At 40.0% G+C, this 24,370-nt stretch overlaps 1 protein-coding gene across 1 annotated transcript; it reads right to left on the reverse strand.

Annotated features, from left to right (window-relative positions):
* Positions 1–991: 991 nt before the first annotated feature.
* kcnj19a (potassium inwardly rectifying channel subfamily J member 19a) lies at positions 992–23,374 on the reverse strand. The gene is made up of 3 exons (XM_086289900.1): positions 22,334–23,374; positions 8,177–8,393; positions 992–3,532 (listed from the first exon to the last, which is right to left on the reverse strand). The coding sequence occupies exons 1-3, from the start codon at positions 22,997–22,999 to the stop codon at positions 2,868–2,870; spliced, it is 1,548 nt and encodes a 515-aa protein (XP_086146026.1). The 5' UTR covers positions 23,000–23,374; the 3' UTR covers positions 992–2,867.
* Positions 23,375–24,370: the final 996 nt, after the last annotated feature.

Raw genomic sequence — 24,370 nt, forward strand, 5'->3', positions numbered from 1 at the left:
TGTGCTGTGGCATAGAAAGGCTACTAATGAGCCTCTCATTGCCTCGTCTTGTTATTAAGTATTAATGTTCCTGTTATTTTTAACATGTGGAGACATCAATTTTGGGGTCATTATAGCAGAGGCTCAGACCCTCACAAAACACCTCTGACTGTCTAAAACTGTGTGCCCAGATGTTACTTTAAATAAGCAGAGGAGGTGGCAGCGATGACAGTGCCACTGCTGGAAGGTTTTTACATTTGCCTGTGGCTGTGACAGAAAGTCTGTTGATCTATGCGTGTGTTAAGAAGGTTATATATATTTAACTATATTTTTGTGACATAAATAATTTCTTGTGAATCTCATTCCCTTCTCTTTTTATCCTGTGGAACATTCTTTTGTTTTATTTGTTGACTTAACTTTGGTTTTATATTTTTCTTTATATTTCTTGCTTTTGTAGGAGCTTTTCATCATCCCCAGTATAAATGTTAATTTCCAGTATACTGACGAATCAGGATTCAAGACGTGAACCAAACTTGTGACTTTAGCAGTGCTAGGGAATTTGGACTGCTTATTTAAAACAGTCATTTTGATTTTTTCACTCCTCCTCCTCCTCGTGTTGTAACACAGAAAACTAAAATAAATCTAATTTTCTGCTTAGTGACATGCTGTAACAGTTGTCAGACCACAATACACAAATCAGCTGTTTAATCGGCATAATTCAGGTAAGCTTCAGTTTGTTGGACTCGGATGTTATTCTCTGCTGTTTGATTTGGGCAAGCAAAATAAATAAACCGCCATCCAAACAAGATGTCAGAATTGATAACTTTTTCCACTATTGATGGTAGATCTGTTGCATACCATAAATCTATGGTCGTTAACTGGCAGGTTTGAAACCATAAGCGTCTGATGAAACTTTGGCAAATGAACTTGTTTATTGTCCCAGTTAGCAGCTTATGACACTCTATTTATTAGTAAATAGAGTGTCACTTCTGGTTTTGGCCTTGGCTCGGTGCTGAATTTGTTGGTTTTCAGATTTGTTGCTATATAAATATAATTGAATTCCCCTGAATTAAATTATGGAGCACAAAGAAGTAGTAAACCAGCACATAACCCCGCGTAATAAAAGCAGTCTGTCACTTTTGGACATTTCTGTTCTAGTCGCACTTGGTATGGTTTTCATATCCCTTAAAAGTCAGAAACTGGATTAGTTCATTTGAGTTTGACTATTTTTCTCAAACTAGCACATAAAACTATAAATGGTCTTTCAATTACCCCTTTCCAAATTTCAGTAATAATTGCACTATGGGTGGCTCTCAGCTGTTGGTGGAAAAATGATTGCTAAAGAATGCATGAATACGATATGAGGTTATTAATATTTATTAGCCTATTACATAAAAAACCATAATACTTCAACTTTATTGATCATTCAATCAATAGATTGTGAAATAAAATGTAAAAAATGAACCACAGCTAGCTACATAAAACTGTCTCACTCTCATCAGAACTTTCTTCTTTCTCCTAACTTATCACACTCTTTCTTTCTTTCAGTAAAGCTATTATTATCCACTTCTGGCAAATCATACACAGCATGAGAAGAGTGGCAAAGCACATGCGTAGTTAGCAAACATACAAGCGCACTCAAAGCTCTCAGTGCAGCTATATTACAGGAATAGAGTGTGTGAAGCATATGTAGGCTCTGTGTAAAGTGAGTGGGTGGCCGAAGCTGCAGATTGATGGGAGACCCCGTGCGTACTGTTAAAGCCAGTCAAAAATCCTTTTCCCTCCCTTCCTTCCTCGCAATAGGAAAATTGAGGCTTTGGTCTTCTCTGGATATGCTGACTCTGTATTTGATGATGATGATTTTGTTTTTGTTCCTTAATTGCATCCATGCTGTGTTGTGTGTTTATACTTGGATTTCATTAAGCCCTATGTGTTCAGGGTTGTCCTACACTTTCAATCTACTATTTCACCTGCTTTTGGTACAAATGCTGACCACATGCAGAATGACAGTTCAATAAATCTATTGTGTTGGCATAAGTTGATAAAAAACAATAAGCCCCACTAACCAAATTGGTGTGGTCGTGTGTTCTGAAATATACTGGCGTGAAGACGGTACACTGCGTTTGGATATGCTTGTTAAACAGGATGCCTCAGCTGACCACATTCAGTCTGCAATAACAGGTCATCTATAATCAGCTTCCATTCTCCAATAAACACATATTTATATTTTCCATCTTAACAGCAGTGTATCTCATTATCATCTCCCTCTCTCTGATAGCCACTTACTGCACCACGGAGTTATGGGATTGTTCCTGCATAGTGTCGCTTGCCAATGTGGTAAAATTACGGGCATTAACAACAGCCTATTAAAGCTACAATTGCATCGCACTGCTGGATTACTTATTGATATTTGGCAGAATTGCAGCACTAAAAATTTTAATGTAAACATAATAAATTCTGGGGGGGCGGTAATAAAAACACAATAAAGAGAAAGATCAAACAGCATTTATTATCATCTTAATATAATTTATATTTAGATAAAACTAAGATTGACAGTTAAGTGTAGTGGTGCATACATTAAACAATGGATTTAGTGTATACATGCACAACTCTTGCAGAATAATCAAGTTTGCTTTAAGCTCAAAGTTTGTGTTTTCTGGTTTTGTGTACCAAAGCGTAAATTAATAATAGCATAGCCTCTGCTAAGCACAAAATCACAGTAATTCCAGTAAAGATTTAGTCTCAAGAAATAAAAATGAATAAACCTCTTGTTTTTTTGTTTTAATCAAAGCCTCCAAGGGTAAAGTACATCTTTGACTCTTCTTTTCATGTGTTTGTGGTCAGAGGTCACTGTCTGTATGTTGTTATAGTCCAGGACTGTCTGGATTTCAGCGGTCGGCATTCATCTTCCTTAGCTTTGGTGGCAAGTTATCCTCCAACCTCCCACCGGCTGAAAGAAGTGGGCTGTGCATGGGAACCGGAGCAGGGGACAGCGTGGATGGCAGGCTGTGTTGGTACAGGTCTCCAGTTGACTGGGTCATGGGTTCAAAGCCCACCTTGAGAGACTTTAACCCTAGACGATTTGCTGCCTCGGGGCCAGGTGAGGAACTGAGACGTTGCAGCTTTAGGGGGAGGTCTCCGGTGCTGCAGGCCTTCTCTGAGTGCTGGGAGCTAAGCATAAGCACTTTCCTCTGAAGGTCCTCCTTCCCCGATGAACTCATCCTCTGCAATTTGCTTGGAAGTCGAACCCCAGTCCCTACATGATGGCCCCTTTCCTCAGTAGTGTTAATACAATCCACAGAAAACACGCGGTCACGTCGGGCACCGTGGCTCTCAGTCAGTGCGGGGGTAGGAGTAGACAGAGGCGATGGGAGAGAATTCTTCTCTTCATGCTCCTTGACACTGTACGGTGGTGTCGGCACCTCGAACGTGCTGTGGAACTGAGAGTAGTCGACCCTGAAAAAACCCTCTTCCAGGGACATTACTGGTAGGAAACGATGGCCCCATAAAACCTCATCCTCAGTGTATGACGTTCTTGCCTGGCATGTCATACCTAGAAGAGAGTGACGGCAGTAATAATTTTAATAACTGCTATTAAATGGGGTTTCAGCAAAACAATTATAGGCTGATAACGAGGAATCTGTAGGATCGGCATCACTGCATGCTATCTCTTTTCTCTCTCCTTTATTTCTTGTGATGACAGCTTCATGCTTTGCTCTGTGTGATTATCCAGTTCAGTTTAGTCACGTACTAGAAGATTTAAAATAAACCCACATGAAAGGGCTATTGCATTTCCCAGTTCATAAAAGTAACAAGAGGCTTTTACACCCTAATGTTTTTATTTTCAAAGCTTGCCATGTTCCAATACTGATGTACTGTAATGGAATATGTGAGATGAAGATCATTATATATATATATTAGGGGTGCAACGATATTCGTATCGATATTGAACCGTTCGATACAGTGCTTTCGGTTCGGTACGCATATGTATCGAACAATACAAAATTTGTAATTTATTTTATCAACTTTCCTTCTGACGATGCTGTCTGTGTTGAGCGCTCAGTGAATCTGCGTTCGACTACTCCGCCTAGGGTCGACAGTGCAGCCTAGGCGGAGTAGTCGAACGCAGATTCACTGAGCGCTCAACACAGACAGCATCGTCAGAAGGAAGAGCGCAGGGCAAGCTAGCGAGACAGAAGCTAAGCTCTCCTTACATCATGGACCTCCCCCACTCTCATTCAGATCTGGCGTTTGGAATTATTTTGGTTTTCATGTGACGTATGACCCTGAAGGTAAGCGAGTCATGGACTAAAGTAAAACAGTATGTTGGATGTGCCATGCAATGCTCAATTACATGGGTGGGAACTAGTGTGTTAGCGCAGTTAGCTCGTTAACGTGTTGGCCGTCTAGCCCCATGCACGGGTGATCGGCGGTAGCTCGTTAACGGAGATTTGCCGTGTTGTGGCGTTAAGGTCATTTCAACGAGATTAACCTGAAAGCACTAGTGGGAACACAACGAATATGACTGCACATTTACGCCGACATCATCCTAGTGCAAAGACAAGTGGAAGCAGAAAAAAAACAAGCAAGCATGCTACTAACTTTAGCCGAGTCATTTAGACAGCTGTTTAATATGCTGCTGAGAATATAGCCCAGAAGAAGCGGATAGTATAGCTTTTATTTTGGAAAGAGACATTTCTCTGTAATAAACTCTCTTTTCCAAAGATGAGTGATTCCTCAATCAGATACAGGGCTCGAAATATCGCTAGCTCAACGTCCCGGGGCTAGCGATTTTTTCAGTCGGGCTACCAAAATCTATCTCTTCCCTGCCCGTCGGGCTATTGTAGGAAGGAAAAATATATGTCAATGCTTTTGCATTCTTTCAGAAATGTAGCTGGGTAATTATGTCATTGGCATCGGTGAGCCACTGTCAATATGTGACATATTGAAATCGCGTTTGAATTTGCGCTTGTTTTTTTGCTTTCACTTTGCAATCGCGCAAACTGTGTATAGAGAGCGACAGCACTGATCTGTGAGTGATGATAATTTGCGCACCAATTCCTCTGACATCGTCTTATTAATCGTTAGCTTACTATGCAAACATGACAAGTGAAATCTCCCGCAGCTTAAACATGTGAGAGGTTGATCGCGCAGAGAATCGCTGAGCTTATGTGAGTGCGTGTGTAAAAGCAGCAAGATTTATATTTGACTACGATGACCTGGATGACTGAGAACCTTCACAGACAGATATATATTTTAGTTCTGCTGAGCCAAATAAGACAGGTCAGGGTGAAGAAGTGACAGCCAAAGAAAAGCTTACCACAAAACGGAAAAGTTATGACAAATCAGACTATAAGGCAAAAAGAAAGTGCAGCTTTATGGTTTCATGGACAAAAGAATTTCTGTGGCTGCAATATGACGAGCTAAATAACCAGGGCTGCACATAAGTGGTCCGCACGTGCGCATTCGCTGTCAAAATAAAAAACACGCACAAGGGTTAGGGTTAAATTTAAAAACTGTACTTTTGAGTTAAAATATATATTTATAATTTTAATAAATGACAAATTAAAAAGGCATGAACATTTTTTTTGTATCGAAAAAATATCGAACCGTGACACCAAAGTATCGAACCGAACCGAACCGTGAATTTTGTGTATCGTTGCACCCCTAATATATATATATATGTATGCATATATTTCTTTCCTGGATTTCATAAGCTTTGTAAGTTTATCTTTCCTTGATCTGGTAAATTATTTTCACATTTTCTTCCATTAATGGTGGCTAAAGTTGGCAGATGGTTTAGGCAAAGCTGGTTGTGATAATTGCTCATTTAAATCTGATCATCGTGATGCTCTTACATCAAAACAACATGGCATGTGTTCTGTCTTTACTTGTCTTTATTTAACTCTCTGTGTTGATTGCAGCTTCAGTCTTCGGCCAGCTAGAAGAAAATCATCTGTTGGCAAACTGGGATCAGTTTTCATCATGCTCTGGTGGAGGGCCTAAATTATAGATGATGTATTAAGCAAAGATTTCTAGTAATGGGGGTGCCTGTGCGTCTGCTTTGTGTACACGTTTTCCATTTGACCTGAGGCTTGTAAAGTAATTTTCTTGACTTTTGGATGTTTGTTGGAGGTCATTCGTGATCAATAATCACTTAGTTTGAGTTTCTTTTCTGATCCAATGGCTTTGCTACAACCTGAGCTCTTCTGTGAAACACTACAGTTGGCTAAAGAGTAGGAGTCTGATCCAGTCCCTCTGAGGGATGATATGTTCTGTGTTATGTCATAACCTGATGCTATTCCAGGCACACGACTCATCTTCATCCACAGAAACTCTTCACCATTTCTGTATTTTTTTTCTAATTGCCTTAAGGCTCAGCTTTAATTGCAGTTGCAAGTTTAGGATAATTTTCCAGCATTTTCTCCACTCTTACCAGTAAAAAACTGAACTTCAGTTGATTATAGTTGCACAAGACAACAGTAATATCAATGCAATGGAAGCTTTTGGGTCGAGTCTGACAGGCATGCTAGTTAAGGTTCATCATTTAAGCATACTTTAGGTATTCTGGTTAATGTCTACTGCTTTTTGCATAAAAATAAAAGCCCTCGGCACATCAAGACTTTATGTAAAATTCCTGACACTGGCAGAGGTTAGAGAGTACATCAACTTCATTTGCTGAGTGTTATGTTAGGGTCAGCGAATTTACATAGTTGCACGTCATCTGCATATTGTCAAGGGGCAGCCTAAAGATGAAGTCAATATACCATTAAAAGGACAAAAAAAAAATCTTATGCCATGTTGACTGCCCTTTAGTTTTATAGTTTCTTATATAGAGCTAACAAATTCTGCCATTCTCAGTTTTCATCTCATTAGGTTGCCAGAAGTCAGCACCAGCATGGATCTTGTGTGATGCTGGGTTCAAGCGACAACCCATGTGATCCTGTTCTATTGCCACACAGAAGAAACTAACTATAACTCGTTGTTTAAAATCAGACATAAACGAGAGCTTGGAATTGATTTTAGCTGTCAGAATTTTTTTTATCAGCAATGAAATTAAGTAGTTTTGTCACATTGTTGAAAACAGAAAAAAAAAATGCCTTGAAGACATAAACTAAAACTGACAAGAATTAGAGCCACTGCATGGTAATCTGTCAAGTCTGGTTGAAACAAAGTGAATGAGTAGGAGAGACGATCAACAAGCTGAACAGCTGTGTCAGCAGCAGCTGGATATACCGGGAAGCTGTTAATGTGTTTGGGGTAATGGGATGTGGGTTAGTGTGAAGATGCACATACGGAAATGACATTTTAAAAATATGCTTATTTTTATTATTGTTATTATTTTTAAGCATTCCTTTTCCATACAGTTGACAGCATATTGTGGACAATTGTAGGTGACACTTCCAGGGCTTTCCTCTTCTACTCCTCAGCTCCGAGTGCTGTGCACTGCGACACTAGACTTCTAGCTGCACCCTGATTTAATGGTGTTATCAACAGAGCACAGCCGTGTTGCCTGCCTGGCTTCTCACTTCCCGCTGATCCTTCCCTTCTGCTCTAAGCCTATTCAGCTCCATGGTTTCTCCTACAACAGTGACACAGGCAGGGTTATGGGGGGATGCCTAGAAGCACGGCTGAAAAGAAAAGAGGAGGATGGATTTATTTGTATTGGACTTTTGGGATGAATCATTGTGTTAAATATGCAACAGAGAGATCTGTGTTGTTGCTGAGGGTACTCCAGCATGGCTGCCTGTAGCGTACAGCAGCGGCTTTATACCAGTGTCTCACACCCTCTGAATTACTTCTGCGCTCAGATGTCATGTGAAAAATTGAGTGGAACTTCAACTAAAACCTCATTCATCAAAGTGACACACGCATCTATGACCACAGGGTTTTATTATGCATAGAGTAGACATAAACTAATTCTGCAGAAATAAAATATCCCTTGAAATTCAATCAGTGCGTCATTCTCATGTGTTGATGTCATCCTTGGTTTCTCCAGTTCTTGTGCTGTTCAAATATGCCAAACTGGGAAGGTGGGGAAATTAGATTCCAGATTATGAGTATCTATTTGATAGGAGCGTTATGTGGCTTGTTATTAATGTTGGACTTTACATTTAGATTGGGAGTGAGTAAAGCGGGGAGAGAAAACAAACAATGGGAAGGACACAGTTTAAAGAAATGACGTAAGATTGCTCACCGGTAGTTTCAACGATGCCCTCGAGGATAACGACAATTTCAAACTGTTCACTCATGAGAGAGCGCTGGGATAGGTCAAAAAAGGGGCTCTTGGGATTAATTTCATGACAAATGGTGAGAGGGGATACCAGAAAGAGCTGGTCTGCACCCGTTCCAAAGCCTACATCCAATTCGCACTGGTCCAGAGGCAGGAACTCGCCCTCAGGTGTCTGACGAGACTGAAAGATAAAAGTCACACATAAGTAGACGGAGACAGAGGAAAGTGTAAAGAAAGCAAAACAAAAAGATACAAAAATAAAAGAAAGAGACAGGGAAGTGATAATTACATTCATGTAGTCTTTAAAAAGTCAATTGAGTTCTTCTGTCCACCTATAAATGAAATATTTTTGTATTCTACTTGGTATTTTATGACAATGTTAAAATGCCCAGTATTACAAGTCCAATGGAAAAGTGTGGCAAGTTAAGTACCTCATTTGTAATTGAGCTGTATATGAAAAACTATTTAAGCTGCTTTAGCATGCTTGTACTTTCTGCCCATCTGCAAACTGCTTTGCAACCCACTTCTGCTCCAACTACTCCTTTCATGCTGTTCTCAATGCTGCCTGCTTTCTCCTGTGCTGGGTTTTGTAGTTGATGTCTACCTTCAAATCTAAAGGACAGCAGATTGAAATAACATCAATTAATTCGAGTATAGTGGTCCAGACTCAACTGATATTTTAAAAGCAGACCGATAGACTATAGAAATATTATTACTTTCATCTAATTAATAAGTGTTCCAAAATTTCATGAGTCAAAAGGTGAGAAAATGCATTTCTCTTAAAATATATAACTCTCTCACTCTATATATATAATCCCTCACTCTCTCTCTGTGCTATCTTGTTTGCCATGTCCACAGACTTTGCGCTTCACATTGATTTCTAGGAGAACTTGCAGGCAGACGTATGAGACAGCTGTGTTTGGACAGGACTTGCCCACAGAGCGTTAACTGGTGCGGAAGCATTTAATTGCCCAGATGATGTTAGAGCTCAGCACCGGGGTCCTGGATGTATTTTCTTCTTTCCTGTCTTATTCTGTCTAATCAATCTGTTCACCTTTTCTCTTCACATTTTCTCAATTAGCAGTCTGTTTCACCTGTTATTACAAAGTCTTTTAAATTTCAAGACATTTTCTGACATCCTGCTGCAAAAAACCTATCCGATTTTCAAAAGCTTCAGGGTGGGCCATTTATATGGATACACCGCAATAACATGGGAATGGTTGGTGATATTAAAGTCCTGTTTGTGGCACATTAGTATATGTGAGGGGGCAAACTCCTCAAGATGGGTGGTGACCATGGTGGCCATTTAGAAGTCGGCCATCTTGGATACAACTTTTGTTTTTTCAATAGGAAGAGGGCCATGTGACACATCAAACTTATTGGTAATGTCACAAGAAAAACAATGGTGTGCTTGGTTTCAACGTAACTTTATTCTTTCATGAGTTACTGTATTTACAAGTTTCTGGCCACTTATAAAACATGTTCAATGTGCTGACCATTGTCTTGGATTGTCAATGCAACCCTCTTCTCCCACTCTTCACACACTGATAGCAACACCGCAGGAGAAATGCCAGCACAGGCATCCAGTATCCGTAGTTTCAGGTGCTGCACATCTCGTATCTTCACACCATAGACAATTGCCTTCAGATGACCCCAAAGACAAAAGTCTAAGGGGGTCAGATCGGGAGACCTTGGGGGCCATTCAACTGGCCCACGACGACCAATCCACTTTCCAGAAAACTGTTCATCTAGGAATGCTCGGACCTGGCACCCATAATGTGGTGGTTCACCATCTTGCTGGAAAAACTCAGGGAACGTGCCAGCTTCAGTGCATAAAGAGGGAAACACATCATCATGTAGCAACTTCAAATATCCAGTGGCCTTGAGGTTTCCATTGATGACGAATGGACCCACTATCGTTGTACCCCATATACCACACCAAACCATCACTGATGTTCGACTAATGCCACTCTCCAGTGACATGCAGCAAGTGCTACGCTGTGGGCTCTTGCTGAATGAAGCTAGGATAGCCACTGATGTTTCTTCATTAGTGACAGTTTTCTTGTCCACATTTTGGCAAATCCAACACTGAACCAGTTTCATGAAACTTAGCAAGCAGTTTGCTAACTGTAGCATGGGAGATGGGTGGTCTCGCAGGGTGTCTTGCATTGAAATCTGCTGCAATGACCCGGTTACTGCGTTCACCAGATATCAACACAATTTCGATCTGCTCCTCACGTGTTAACCTCTTCGACATGTCAAAGGCTGTGAACAAAGAGAAACTTGTAAATAACTCATGAAAGAATAAAGTTACGTTGAAACCAAGAACACCGTTGTTTTTCTTGTGACATTACCAATAAGTTTGATGTGTCACATGGCCCTCTTCCTATTGAAAAAACAAAAGTTGTATCCAAGATGGCCGACTTCTAAATGGCCACCATGGTCACCACCCATCTTGTGGAGTTTGCCCCCTCACATATACTAATGTGCCACAAACAGGACTTTAATATCACCAACCATTCCCATTTTATTACGGTGTATCCATATAAATGGCCCACCCTGTATAATTAATGTGAAATATTTTCATAGCTATAAAAAATGTAGGAAGGGAAGATAAAAACAGGTGTGGGTGGGGAAAAAAAAAGTCTTGAGAATCAAAGATTATTTTGGCAAAAATCCACATTTAAGATAATTAGGAACAATATCTTCTTTGGCATCGTGGAGCTCAGTTAAAGTCAGTTATCAAAAAAAGATGCTTAAACTCCTTTTAAAGTAAATTAATGTCATTAACTCCAAAGAAAATAATCTGCAAAAAGATGATTTTACTCTTTTCACAGATTAATTTTTAGATTCTTTTACATGACACCCTGCCTTCTCTACTCTTCTCTCTTTTTTTGGGTCATTGTTTTACCTCAAACCAATTATTTGGATGCGTCACTCACCAGCCACCCACCTAACAGCACACACTACTCCTCCACCTCAGCTCCACGCAGCTTCATAATGAACTCCCACACAGACTACCACACAGCCTCACCAGCTTCTCTGTAATGCTTTCTGCCATTTCTGGATCTTTTGTTCTTGTTGTGAATCTTAATAATAATCAATACACTATTCACTAAAACACAGTCCCCTCTTTCACCCCTGCCCGAAACACCAATGAAACTGGAAATTGGCCATTTGTAGGCTACTTAACACACCCCTAACCTAGCTGGGTCATCTGTTTACTGATCTAAGCCATTCTGTTTTACTCTGACCCAAATGAGTAACCACTAATTTTGCTCTGGCTAGAATAGAAATTATCCACTGGAGTTAGCTAGTTAAGCAGATGCTTGCTCCATGATTTGGTTAAAAAGCCAGTCTGCAGACTCATTGTTGATGTTTTCAGCCCACTGGTCACCAGCTGATTGAAGAGCGCACATTAAATTAAAGACACGGCTGTTGAAATATATTTGCATGCTTAGCCTAAACACTTATCTTATCACTTATCAGTTCCCAGAGTCAGAACCAGACACGGAGAAGCTGCATTCAGCTTTTATGCTCCTTATATCTGGAACAAACTCCCAGAAAGCCTCAGATTAGCTGAAACACTCAGTTTATTTAAATCCAGGTTGAAGACTCACCTGTTCTCAGCTGCATTTGAATAAAGCACCAAATCCACACTTTTAAGCTTAAATTTCAAAACTTACATTTAACTACTGATTTTATCTACTGTTCTGATTTTATCTGTTTTGATTTTATATACTGTTTTGTTTGTTTGTTTGTTTGTTTGTTTGTTTGTTTGTTAATTAGTTTATTTGCGTGTTTTAATCAATTTTAAATCATGCTTTTTATTTGTTCTTGTTTCTAATGTCTCTGTAAAGCACTTTGAATCACCTTGTTGTTGAATTGTGCTATACAAATAAACTTGCCTTGCCTTGCCTTATCTAAGAGAAAGCTTTCTGCTTTCAACTTGCAATAGAAAAGGAGTGAGAGATGAAGAGGGGCTGTAGTGTTTGGAATGTAGCTAAAAGTAGCTGAAGTTGCAGATATGTAAACCTAAACCCTAAATCTGAGAGCAGACAGCTGCTGAAAGTTTCAGCATTCAGGGAATACTTCTGGTAAATGGTAAATGGACTGGTTCAAATATAACGCTTTTCTACTCTATCTGATCACTCAAAGCGCTTTATACAACTAATTCATTCACCCAATCACACCCATTCACACGAGCATTTTTTCTAAGCTGTTAAGTGCTCCCTATCTAACATTCATGCACATTCACACTCCGATGGATCGAAGAGCAACATGGGGTTAGTATCTTGCCCAAGGATATTTTTGATTGAACCACCAACCTTCCGGTTAGTTGCTGACCTGCTCTACCATCTGAGCTACAGCCACCCCACTTCTTAACAACAGGGAAATAAATAATGATGTGCTATTTGGCCTTGAAATAAACCAGACCAGGTGATGTGCTGATGCCGGTCTTGCTACAGGTGCTCGACAGAAAACAGCAGTTGGAGACCACAGCACAAACAACCTTTATTGTGACTCTGTGCAATGAACTTGCAGTCATGTTTCCTTTGAAATGGTTGCTTCAAAAATGGGGTCTGTGACCACTTAGAGTCAGTTGCCATCATTAAAGCAACTGTGGTGCATTAAAATGGCAATAAAGTGGTAATAAGAGATTCCTGGTTGAAGGAGTCAAGTTTGCAATTCCATTAAATTTTTTGTGATAACAGTGATAAATAGGTGGAAATTTACAAATTTCTTGCTGTCTGTTGCAATTTTGTTGCCATTTGTATACACATAGACTGCTTACATTCAGAGTCCAGCCAGAATCTCAAAGATTTGAAACAGAAATTAGTGATGTCATTGCTCCAGGACATCATCTTAACAGCAGAATCAGACAGGAACTCAAGCAGCTTTGCTTTCATGTAAGAATATAACTAGAATACGACCAGTTGAGTGGAGTCCCCATATTACATATATTGCTTGCAGAGTGTTTGCAGTCTGTTATAAATCAGCAATTACTAGCAGACCTTCATTAGTCTAAAGGGGACTACAATCAGGCCCAATCCAACCACGACTGTTTGGAGACAGTCTACCTTTTACCAGGGGACCTATGCAACCACACTGCGATTGAAAGTGGCTGCTGTAGTACTTTTAGATTGCTAAATGTGAAGAAATTAATTGGAATCATCTAAAAACTACAAAGGAAATTTCTGTCCTCTTCTTTATTCTCCTGTGTCTGGGCCATTAGATGAACATGTCTTCAAGAGAGCTTAAACACATAAGCACACTTTTTTCATGTATAGTATAAAGTTTATGGAATAAAATACACTTTGCTTGAGCGTTTCTCTTGGTTTTTGGTGCCTTCTTTAAATGTGATGAAGTTTAAAGTTAGCTAGCCTAAAAATATCCTAGTTAAGCTATAACTGAGCATGACGTGAATGTAGGTAATCAAGGCATTATACCGAATGGGAAAACTAAAGTAAAAGCAGAAACTGTTTATAAAATAATCCAAAGACGATACATCACATTTATCTGAAACACTGATGCTGACTAGTTTAACAAAATGTCATCAGGTAATTTTTCTGATGCATGCACATAGACTGCATATTAGTCTTAGCTAATGTGACGGTGCACAGAGATGGTTCTGCATTTTTTTCCTCGTGTAAATTATCTCAAAATGTTGCAGCAGGTAATCATTAATCCAAACTCCAAACAACCGTGCATATTAAACAGCATGTCTATAAACATGATTTATTGTTAGAATCTGTATTCGTTTTACTAGATAATAAAGTAGCTACTGCTGAGTTTGAAGTGCTGCAAAAATAAGTTTAATTAATGAAAATTTTCTTTTAGTGTGCTTCTTTGTACTTCCCGCCCCCCGCGCTACAGTTACTAGTCCTAGTCCGATTTCATCCTGACCTGCCGGTGATATTGTCCTATCTCCCAGATGCAAACTGTGAATAAGGTGCGAGTAAACAGGTTTTGCATTGCCAGAAAACACTGCATTCTATTTCTATCTCCTGTGAATATCAATGAGATGCTCGTCTGGATTTATGTCGGGGAATGACTTTCGTGTCGAGCGGGCATTGTTCACTTGTCAGGTGCTTACAGGCCACTGAATACTATTTGGCATTGTTCCTCCTTTGAGGGTTATCTCATGTTAGCTTAGGGAAATTCTTCTTTTCACTTTCTGTCTTAGTCGCTTAAGATTAAAAAGATGGATGACTGTATGCAAACATTGACAGGCAAAGCTTCTTACAAAGGCCCCCTGGCACTCTCCTAGACTCCTTCTTGCACAAAGATCCCGAGATAGCTGAGCTTGTCTGCTTTTTTTTCCTCCTGTAAATCTGACATGCTGTTTCAACCAATCAACAGATTTTTCTCTCCAAGCTCTCACATAGTCAGACAGGAACTGTTTTTATTTCTTCTCCACAATATTTTTGGGGAGAAGAAGCACTGGATGAGCACACAAACATCTCTCTTTGAATTTTTACCTGTCACGTCTGATTGCTCACCATGCCCATCAATGACTCAGCTACTCATTATCATTAGAAAAGCGAGGCGTTTTTTTTTTCCCCCTCTGTGCTTGCAGTGGAAGTGTCTCAGTGGTGTGAATGATGCTCATGGATAAAGACAGGTGATAAATAAAACTGATTAGACCTAAAGGGTCCTGGTCTTCCTACTCAACTCCACTCCTGCTCGGCCAGACCCTCATCAATCAGCAGCCTCAGTGGAGATGGAGGTGGAGGTGCTTATAGGCAATCAGATCGACCGGCCGACAATCCGTCCAAATCATGCGCGCTTTCAGGCTGCAAGTTATGCACAGCCTAATCATTAGATTTAGAAAAGCCTTGGTTAACATTTCATTCAAGCCAATCCAGCCAAGACTGAGTGAGATTAATTAGAAAAGTTAAATCACAAGTTAAATTAATTGGGAGAAACAACCTGAGGTAGACTGCATGGTGTTCTTCTGCTCTTACAAACGAGACTGCAACTGCAAACAACTGCTTGTGTTTAAGACTGCTTACGAACGGGTTTAAAATGAATGTCTGCATCTTCCTACACTTTCAGCTGTTGAAAGGCAGAATCGCTTAATGTAGCCAGCCTCTGGTAAAAGCATAAAAGACGGCTCAGTTTCTCTGCAGAACCTTTGTTGCACCATCGTCACCAAGATGTGTTCCTACCACAGCAACTCAAGATTTCATTTTTTCTATTTAAATGTGTTACTTTTCTCCTTTTATATAACTGAACAACACTTACATAGAGCTTTCATTGCTTCGCCTAAAAGCTCCCTTTATCCAGTCAAGCAGCCATTTCTGCTTTACTGTAAATCGCTTTTTACATCATAATCAAATACAGTTTAATACACCTCTGCATGATCTGTTAATGAAAGAGCTCAGAGGGGAAACCTCACTGAGCTGAGCAGGCACACAATTACACAATTGAATTGTGAGACCAGCTTTTGGTGGATTTATCCACTTTAGAGAACGTTTGTCTAAAGGTGCTCTTTTATGAGTGTGGAAATGTCAACTGAGAAGAGGAGAGTTTTCCTATTTAACATGTTTTACCGAGGGTAAGGTCCAGGTTACTTTTCTTTGAGACTGCATATTTTTGTTGTGTGTACTTTTTACATAATAGAACTGAAAGAAAGCTATTCAAACACACATGGGCGCATTAATCGGACACACATAATTGAGTCTTGAGGCACAAGAAAAATGCGGCTCATCCTGATAATGTGAGACCAGCTATTGTGCACAGATCAACTGAAAAGCTTCCAAAGATGACACCTACTCAGGGCTGTACAACAAAGTTAATAGAGGCTCTCTTCTACACAACAGGGGGAGATGAATGATGGCAGAAAGATGTTAATCTTGAAATTTCGTAAATTAATGGTCTTATTTTTACTCTAAACGCAATCTTAATGCTGCCGTTCATTTCTAACGTGCACATTAGCGCCCATAAACTTTAAGCTCGGGCCAGTTAAACATGAAACTTAAAGAAGCATATTTAGGTCTAACACTATCCTTTAATGAAGGAGACGTGGGAATCCGTTTAGTTTTGGACGAGATCAAAGTAAAATGAATTTTATTAATTGGAAATTCTCTGCAGTACATACTAATAGACTAATCAATCTTCTAATCTGTGTTCTATTAGTTGCAGCAGTGCAAGATGGGCTTCGCTGCTAATTGTGAATTGCCATGACAACATAAGCAGTGCGTTTGCGCTGCTCTAACTTTACTGCACAGCTTCATTTGTGGCATTATTAACATACAGCTTAACGGGCTCTGCATACAAGCATGAGAAATTATATTGTTAGGAAATTAATTCCTTTTAGTTATTGAAAATGTGGCGCTTACACCTGATTTTAATCTGGTTAGAGGTGCACGTTGGTTAAGCCAAATTAAGAAAGAGCCACTTTTGTGACTCATGTAACCCATTAATGTTGAATTGTAGTACACCCATGCAGTCCCTCAAAAACCAAAAATCTTCTGAGTTGAGATTAATTTTGGGCGATTGTTGAAACATGTTCACGTTTTTGAACATTCCCTGCAAAAAAGTGGTATTTATATTTTTATGCTGCAACTGCATGTGGCTGCTCCACTGTACACTGTGCACCGTTTAACAAATAGCTCACTTTAATTAGTTTTGGGATCCAATCTCAAGCCTCTGGCAGTGAAGTCAGACACAGCGAGACAACATGACCTCCACTGCTCCAACACCTCGCCTCTTCTCCAACTTCCCACACTAGACTCAGCACACGGCTTCATAATTAGTTTATTGCTAAATCTTAACGTGGAGATAATACCAAAGGATGCTTTGCTGCTTTCTCGGTGCGTGAAAATATGCAGTAGTAGTAGAGAGCGTACTGGAAAGTAACAACCTGCCACATTTGCCTGAGTACAGAGGCATGTAAAGTCATACTGATGAGGTCGCTGTAGAGGCTTAAGCTCCGCTAAAATTAAAATGAGACAAGATTAGGTGTAGCTTGAAACGCTGAGACCAGGTTGGAAAGCCATTCAATTCTCCATGTGGCAACTTTGTGACTTTGGCAGATATGGTGTCACAATGTTCTTGGCCAAAATGTGTGTTTGTTGTCAGCGTGCACCCTGTGAGTTCTTCTTGTGTGGAAAATTCTTTAACGAGGCTCATGCTTTTAGTATTGTTAGGAGCCTAAAGATGCTGTATTTATGCAAAAATAATGGTCCAGTGCTTTACCCCTGATAGAAGAAAGAAAAACTTCACATTACAGATCCGGAGCAATAGCAAATGCCTCAGAAAGAAACCTTGGGAATCCAAGCTGTACATCTGTTCTTATGTATATTTGAGAATGCACACTCCTACATCAGAATGTTCTGTCCTGTGTGGACTGAATTATTTAAGTATAGAATACAAACACACGAGAAACATGAACAGAGCAGACTTTCCAGCTCTTGGACTCGCTCATCAATACATGCAGGGATTCGAGGTCTGTTTTTTCCAGCCCTCTGCAGCCTGATAGTATAATTGAGTCTTTTCTTATTAGAAAAAAAAAATGGAAATCAATTCCAGTTCTAGTGCCTGTGTAACCTGCTGTGCAATCCTCTGAGGAGATATGCAGCCACGACTATTTTACTCCCTTGTATATCTCTGAAATAGAAGGCACCATTCATACAGTGAAAATATTAAGAAAAAAAATCTGCCAGGCTCTACCCAGCTGTTTCACTGCTCACCATCTCTTTCAATCAATGTCCTGCACACTCACACCCGCCTCCCGCCCTCACAGCTACACCAGAGTCATATTTTCAGCTTGGATGTTCCACCAGGATGCCCTCTGAGGCTGCTGTGGATGCCTTCCAAAGCTGCATTTCAGCTGCTTATGGTGGGACTTTAAATGTTGGCTGTCATTGGTCAGTCTTTTCCTTATTTCGTTTATAATGCAGGGATTCAAGGCCTTTTTCCATGTCCAGTGATCATCCACAGCAGTACTACAGGGCTCTTTCCAAACACAGCAGCAACAGCAATAACTTTTTGCAAGTTGAGCTGAATCCCTTAAATTCTAATTTTTAAGAGATGAGAAACAGCATATATGGCAGAGGATAATCACAAGGCTGCTTCCTGTCTGAACATCGCAAACACACTGTGTTAAATGTTGATTTTTGACTTTATCTAACAAAGATTGTGCTAAATTGTCCCTCAGTGCGGTGCCGATTTCTTCTTGGCTTAAGAAAGCAGTGAGCAGTGTTCCCCTCTGCTAATACGAGCCACAAACCTCTCTTTGGCTTCTCGGGCATGACCAAAATGAGAGGGAAAACCAAAAATTTTGCTCGTAGGTGTGAGCTGATGGCCCAAGGCGCTTTTCAAATGAAGGCTCGGTGTGTCCATGAATTCCAGTAGGAGGTGAGACAGACTGATATGTGATTTTTCTGTGTGGTTTTTAGTGTATTTTAGTTGGCAGAGTACAAAAGGACAAAGAAATAAAGCAGAAATAAGGTTACTTATTACTTTACGTTTGTTCTTTCACAACTGGGGAGTCTGACAACAGGCTACTCTACCTTTCTTTTTACATATGCATGAGGGGTACAGCCCAATTCCCTTGATTGTATCTGCGTTTCGGTCAATTGCGTCATTCTCTTGCATCTTATTTCCTCTCATGAAAACACAAGGCAGGAAAAAAAGGAACTGTCTTTTTGTCTGAGCCTTCATCTGAAGCAACGTCCATTTTTTATTTAATTTTTTTACATTTTTGTCTAGTGACAGGGACACAGCTGGTCTGTCCGTCACTCTGATTTCAAAGTACGATGGCAGCTTTTGTTCGTTTAGAGTTTGCACAAGTAATGTTACTACCATCAGCGCAGCGGCCACAGCACACGATATTTGAATGTGTTACCTGCACTGCATTTATATTGTGTTTATTTCTGTCAGACTTCACTGGTAGCATAAATAATGGCAACAAATAACTAATTTGAATCAACATTTAAAAAAAAAAAAATATTCTCTTTATTATTTCATATTAATCCCAGTTGTAACCTTCATATTTTTTCATTTTTGGGCTAATAAATCAAACTGTCTGTGTAATATTTATGGTAAGTGATTAAAGGCATTGCATAAGAACACTAGGGTAAAAAAAATCTTTATTAAAATGTATGGTTCTTTTGACAGTCAGACCTACAGTTGCATGGTTCTAAATTTAAATGATGAAGTAAATAAAAAAATGCTATTGATGCTGACTTTTCTCTTATTCTTCTATTTTCTCATTTTAATGAGCTGACAAAAGCACTTTCAATGTGGAATGATTTAAGAGTAAAGTGAAGACTGAGTCTGTGGATTTACCTAAATTCTCTTATTTAATTGTTCTCCAAACACTACAAAGACGAGAAGATGCTATTTAATATAATAGAAACCTTGAGAAATGTGCTGGTACAACCCACCACTGTTTAAAGACATTAAAAAAATGCCTTGCAGCACTGGATGAAGGAGTTGGTTCAGCTTCAAATCTTGTTTGATGCTTGTTTTGATTCCCACAGGAAATGGAGCTACGCAGGTGTTTTCAAATTCAATTCGGCTAAAGTGCTTCATGCAGAGTGGAGGGAAAGCTGATCGTTGTCATCTATGGTGTCCCACTTCTTTTTTTGTTTTAATGAGTTTGGTAAGAAATACTGCGCAATGAAAAGATTTAGTAAGGAAACGAACTACTTTAACCACACTGGTGGCAGCAGGAGAAAATACCCGCTCATTTACATCTCTGCATGTAAATGAGGCGTTGAATGCTTTATAAGTTTGCAAGTTACAGTTTATGAGAAGCAAGAGGAAACGCCTCAGTTCAAAAGACTAACGAGTAACGAACATCGTATTGCAGGCACAAACTTTCTGGGTTGATTTGTGTAGATGTCCAAAGCTTTTCCAGATAAATCTGCAATAGTTTTTAGTATTTGAACCCCACTGATACAACTATGTTTCTGCTTGCAGTTCAAATGATAGAGATTTACAGTTGAAGTTGAATTTTGATGCAGTGTAAGAACATTTGTTTTGATTTCTGAAGTTTGAGGGCTGTTCGCGTATTCCACTTTAGTTTCTTAAACTCTGCCTCTCTTTTAAACTCTTTCTAAACAAGTTAAATGATTCCACTGCCACTAATGTCTTTGGGTATCTTATGATGAGGCAAGACTTAAAAAAGGCTGTAGTTCAACAGCACCACCAACATTTCTACACAGGGACTGCACTAAAAGGCATCCAACTTAAAACAATACAACTATGGCAGTAGTTTAATTCAGCATCGTATTTGATGATAAATATTTACACGTATGTAAATCCTAAACAAGGCTTGTGGTCTGTGCACTGACTCACCAGACTGTTAGTTTTTTTCTTTGTGTGTGTGTACTCTGGCAGTGCTGCTACAAATATTCTGTCTTGGTAAGAGAGTCTTTGAAGCGAAAGAATAAGGTTAGACCAGAAAGCCCTTGAGCAAAAAATGATAAAAAAAAAAAAAATCTAAGAAGCACACAGTGGATGCTGTATTTATTGTATTTCACAGAGAGGGGGAGTGTAAAGAGGATGTGGGGTTGGCATAGGTCTTGGAATATATACTGATTGTATTTCTGGCAGTCTGGAAAGGAAGCAAATGGGTTTTACCTCAGCTCCATTTTAAAAAAAAAATAAAATTAAAAAAGGAGTTTCCATTCTTTTTAGTGATTTCATGTCTGTTCCAATCTCATTGACACTCCTGTTTGTTAAGTTTTGGATACCCATGTTATTAAAAAAAATTGCCTTCAGTTTCAACTTACTTAATTTAACACTGAGCTCCAGTGTACTGATGTACTGCAGTTCACACTATCACTGGTGTATTACGCAGGTGGAGAGAAGCCTATGGTTCAGTCTTACAAGGTAGGCGAGTGAAATCATCGCAAACATGTGCAATTTTACTTTCTGCCTATGGGGTTGTTCACTTTCTCCATGCTTGTAACTGTGGAATAGCACAGTCCTCCCTGCCTCCCTCTTTGCCTGAATGCATCATTAAGCTGACCAATGCTGTGCTTGATGTAGCTGTGCGGAGGAGAACACACACATAAACAAGCTCCAAGCACCTCTCTAATGCTGTTTGTCTTCTTTATGGCCCATTTTGCACATTGAACATGGATGTGGCTGAATGGAGCTCTATTACGATAATTAACACAGGGGGGCCTGTCAACCTTGGTGCTGTTTGTGGCAATTTTCTGCATTGCTGCCTGTTTTTAGAGTTTGAGGTTTATTAGCTGTATTCTCCCAAAATCTGCTAAGTTGAAGCCAAAATGGCACAAACCCACTTCAACAATGCATAAGCTTCTTCTTCTTCTTTTTTTGCAGCTAAATTCAAACACTGCAGTGCTTTCTAACTCTTTTTAAATTTCAGAAAGGAAATTAAAAAAAAATGCATCACCGTAAATACTTTTTATGTCTTAACACTCTCTCTCCAGAGCATTGTTTTACTGAGTCCAGTGATCTGCTGTGGTGTGTCAATCTCAGCTCCCTACTGATTCACTGAGTCTAACTTTCTATCAAACACAAGGGGGAGGGGCATCTGTCTGTCACATCTGCTTACTGATACACTTCTATCTGCCCATGTGTCACCAGTTGAAGCGGAGCTGATGCTGGACACAGTAGGGACCATGCACACTGCAGCCCCCCCCCCCCCCCAATGACAACACAGTCTTTTCTCTCTTATTTCAGTGGTTTGTGAGGCACCCATCTGGCTGCTGCTCAGCTTCACCATATATACTTGTTATATACTTGAGCAATTTGCAGCTTGTCTTTGGCCTCGTGGGCTTAGGTTAGAGATTCAGCGATGCAAGCTGTCATTCAAGTGTGCAGTCACGCTTAAAATAAATGACCGTGGAAGCTTAAGGAAAGTAAAAACCAAACAAAACACGGGATGCCAGCCTTCAAAGAAAGTGCTCCACGCTGATGAGATAACGCAGTGCTGCTGAAGCTCCAGTGTATCAGCAGGGAGTCTAACAAGTTAGTGTAAGTTAACTACATTGCATCTATTTCAAAGTCATGATTTGCTTTACTGATGAAAGGAGATGTGGTCTAAAACGAACTGCTCTTACTCTTGCAGATTTAGCTTCTTTTTAAATTTATTATTATGTTATTAGCCGAGTGTGTCGATATTAAGCTTACCTTTATAAGCTTGCACCTGATCTGTGCGGACACCATGTGGCTGTTCCGTAGGTTGCCCACACGGAACATGAGGCACAGTTTGCCGTCTCGCAGAGAAATCACCGCGTCCTGACTGAACATGAGCGTTTCTGCGCGTTTCTTGGGTTGGGACATTTTTATGAACATACAACCGATGAGAAAAGCGTCCACTATGGAGCCCAGCAGCGATTGGAACAAGAAAAGGATTATGCCTTCCGGGCACTTCTCCGTAATGTACCGGTAGCCGTAACCAATTGTGGCCTCAGTCTCGATGAAGAACAGAAAAGCTGAGGGGAAGTTGTAAACATTGGCCACACAGGGGGTGTAGGATGAGTCGTGGCCATGATTTAAATCTCCTCTGATGTACGCAATGACCCACCACATCGATGCCATGACCAGCCATGCGATGGTGTAAGTTAGGATGAAGATCAGTAGGTTCCATCGCCACTTTAAGTCTACCAAAGTGGTGAACAGGTCAGAGAGGTATCTGCTGGTCTCTCCACCGAGGTTTCCGTGCTGCACATTGCAGCGACCGTTCTTCTCCACGAAACGCTGGCGTTTTTTCTTGACCGGAGCAGAAAAAGATGAAGCCCGATTTGTGTTAACCACCTGATAGTCTTCGCCAAATTTTCTACGAAGTGCCGCCATTTCAGCTCTGCTGAAGAAAGTGGGGGAAAATACTTGCAGTTTAATCCATGCTTTGGTTGTTTTAGCCTCCAAAACACTGGTTACCTGTAGTGCGTAAAATGCGCCATGGCCACTTTAGCGCGCACATGAAATCCTATGAATAAAAAAAAAAAAGAATCGTGCGTATTTCAGTGCTTTTAAAGCACAGTCATCATCCTCTCAGATAAAAATTTCCACTGTTCTGCCAGTTACTTTACATGACATCTGAGGATCGCTGACTGTAGCTGTGCGCTCTGCTCAGCCTCCCCACACTCTAACTGGTGTGATACTCGCCAGTGGAACGAAATACGATGAGTTGTCTACCATTCACAGCCTCTGGTGGGCTGTAAAGAATTGGAAAAAAACGGAAGAGGGAGAGATGTGAAGAGAGGGAGGGAAGGGGCAGGGAGAGAGGAGGATAGAGTTACACAAGAAGGCGTTTGTGTGTAAGAGAGAGATGGAGGGAGGCGTTCAGTTTGACTCTTTTCTGTCCAGTTCATTCATACAGGTAGTCAGTGTGAGGCTTAATTGATATATTCATCAAAGCTTTGGTTAATTTATTCATTGATTCCCTTTGAGTAGTCATATTGCCTTTATATTACAGCTGCTTATCCTGCGTCTGCACTGAGACACACAGCCACACAAAGTAAAGAGACTGGAGACATTTTGTGCTTTAAAGTTAGATTGTGCCATCTACTGGATAGATAACATACATACATATTTATTTTAGTGGACTGGGCAACATGGGGGCTAGGGTATCACTAACATAACTGCTGATAATATTTGGTCTTCTGCTAGCCTGTGCCAAATTGCTAAAAACCTAATAATCTGAGATATAATTAGTAAATTAAGAGCAACTTAAAAGACAAATGGAGTAGCGGTTTATGTGTTAAATATTCTTCTTGAATGTCAGTTTTTATGCTGAAGACATTGGGTTTAGGACATTTTGAGAGATGACCATTCTTGGTTCCCTTTTGGCCTCATTTTAATCAAAGCCACAAAAGGTCTGCACTTCATGCAAGTGCCATTATCATTATTAACTAATGCATAATCACACTTTGAGTCACACAGATAGCATAGTCCTCCAACCAACCCTCACCTCAAGTGTCTTTGTTCAGCCCTTTCATTCGTGTTGAGACCCCAGTAGGAGTATTTCTGATATAAAAGAGCTGTGCCCTCTGAAAAACAAGATCTATAATCACTTTGTTCCTCTTTCAATGTATTTTTAGCACTTAATCAATAAATGATGTAATGGCCTGATTTTTCTGGAACTTGATTTTTTTGGTTTTTGATCCCTGTGGACTTTTTAGTTGTTGCTTCTGGTAGGCATGACAGCGGAACAAAAAAGATTTT

This window comes from Aulonocara sp. 'chitande type north' Nkhata Bay, linkage group LG4 (genome assembly GCF_057382095.1).
Source record: "Aulonocara sp. 'chitande type north' Nkhata Bay isolate Kocher_YH1m ecotype deep benthic linkage group LG4, A_spYH_male_GT1.1, whole genome shotgun sequence".
Classification (NCBI taxonomy): domain Eukaryota; kingdom Metazoa; phylum Chordata; class Actinopteri; order Cichliformes; family Cichlidae; genus Aulonocara; species Aulonocara sp. 'chitande type north' Nkhata Bay.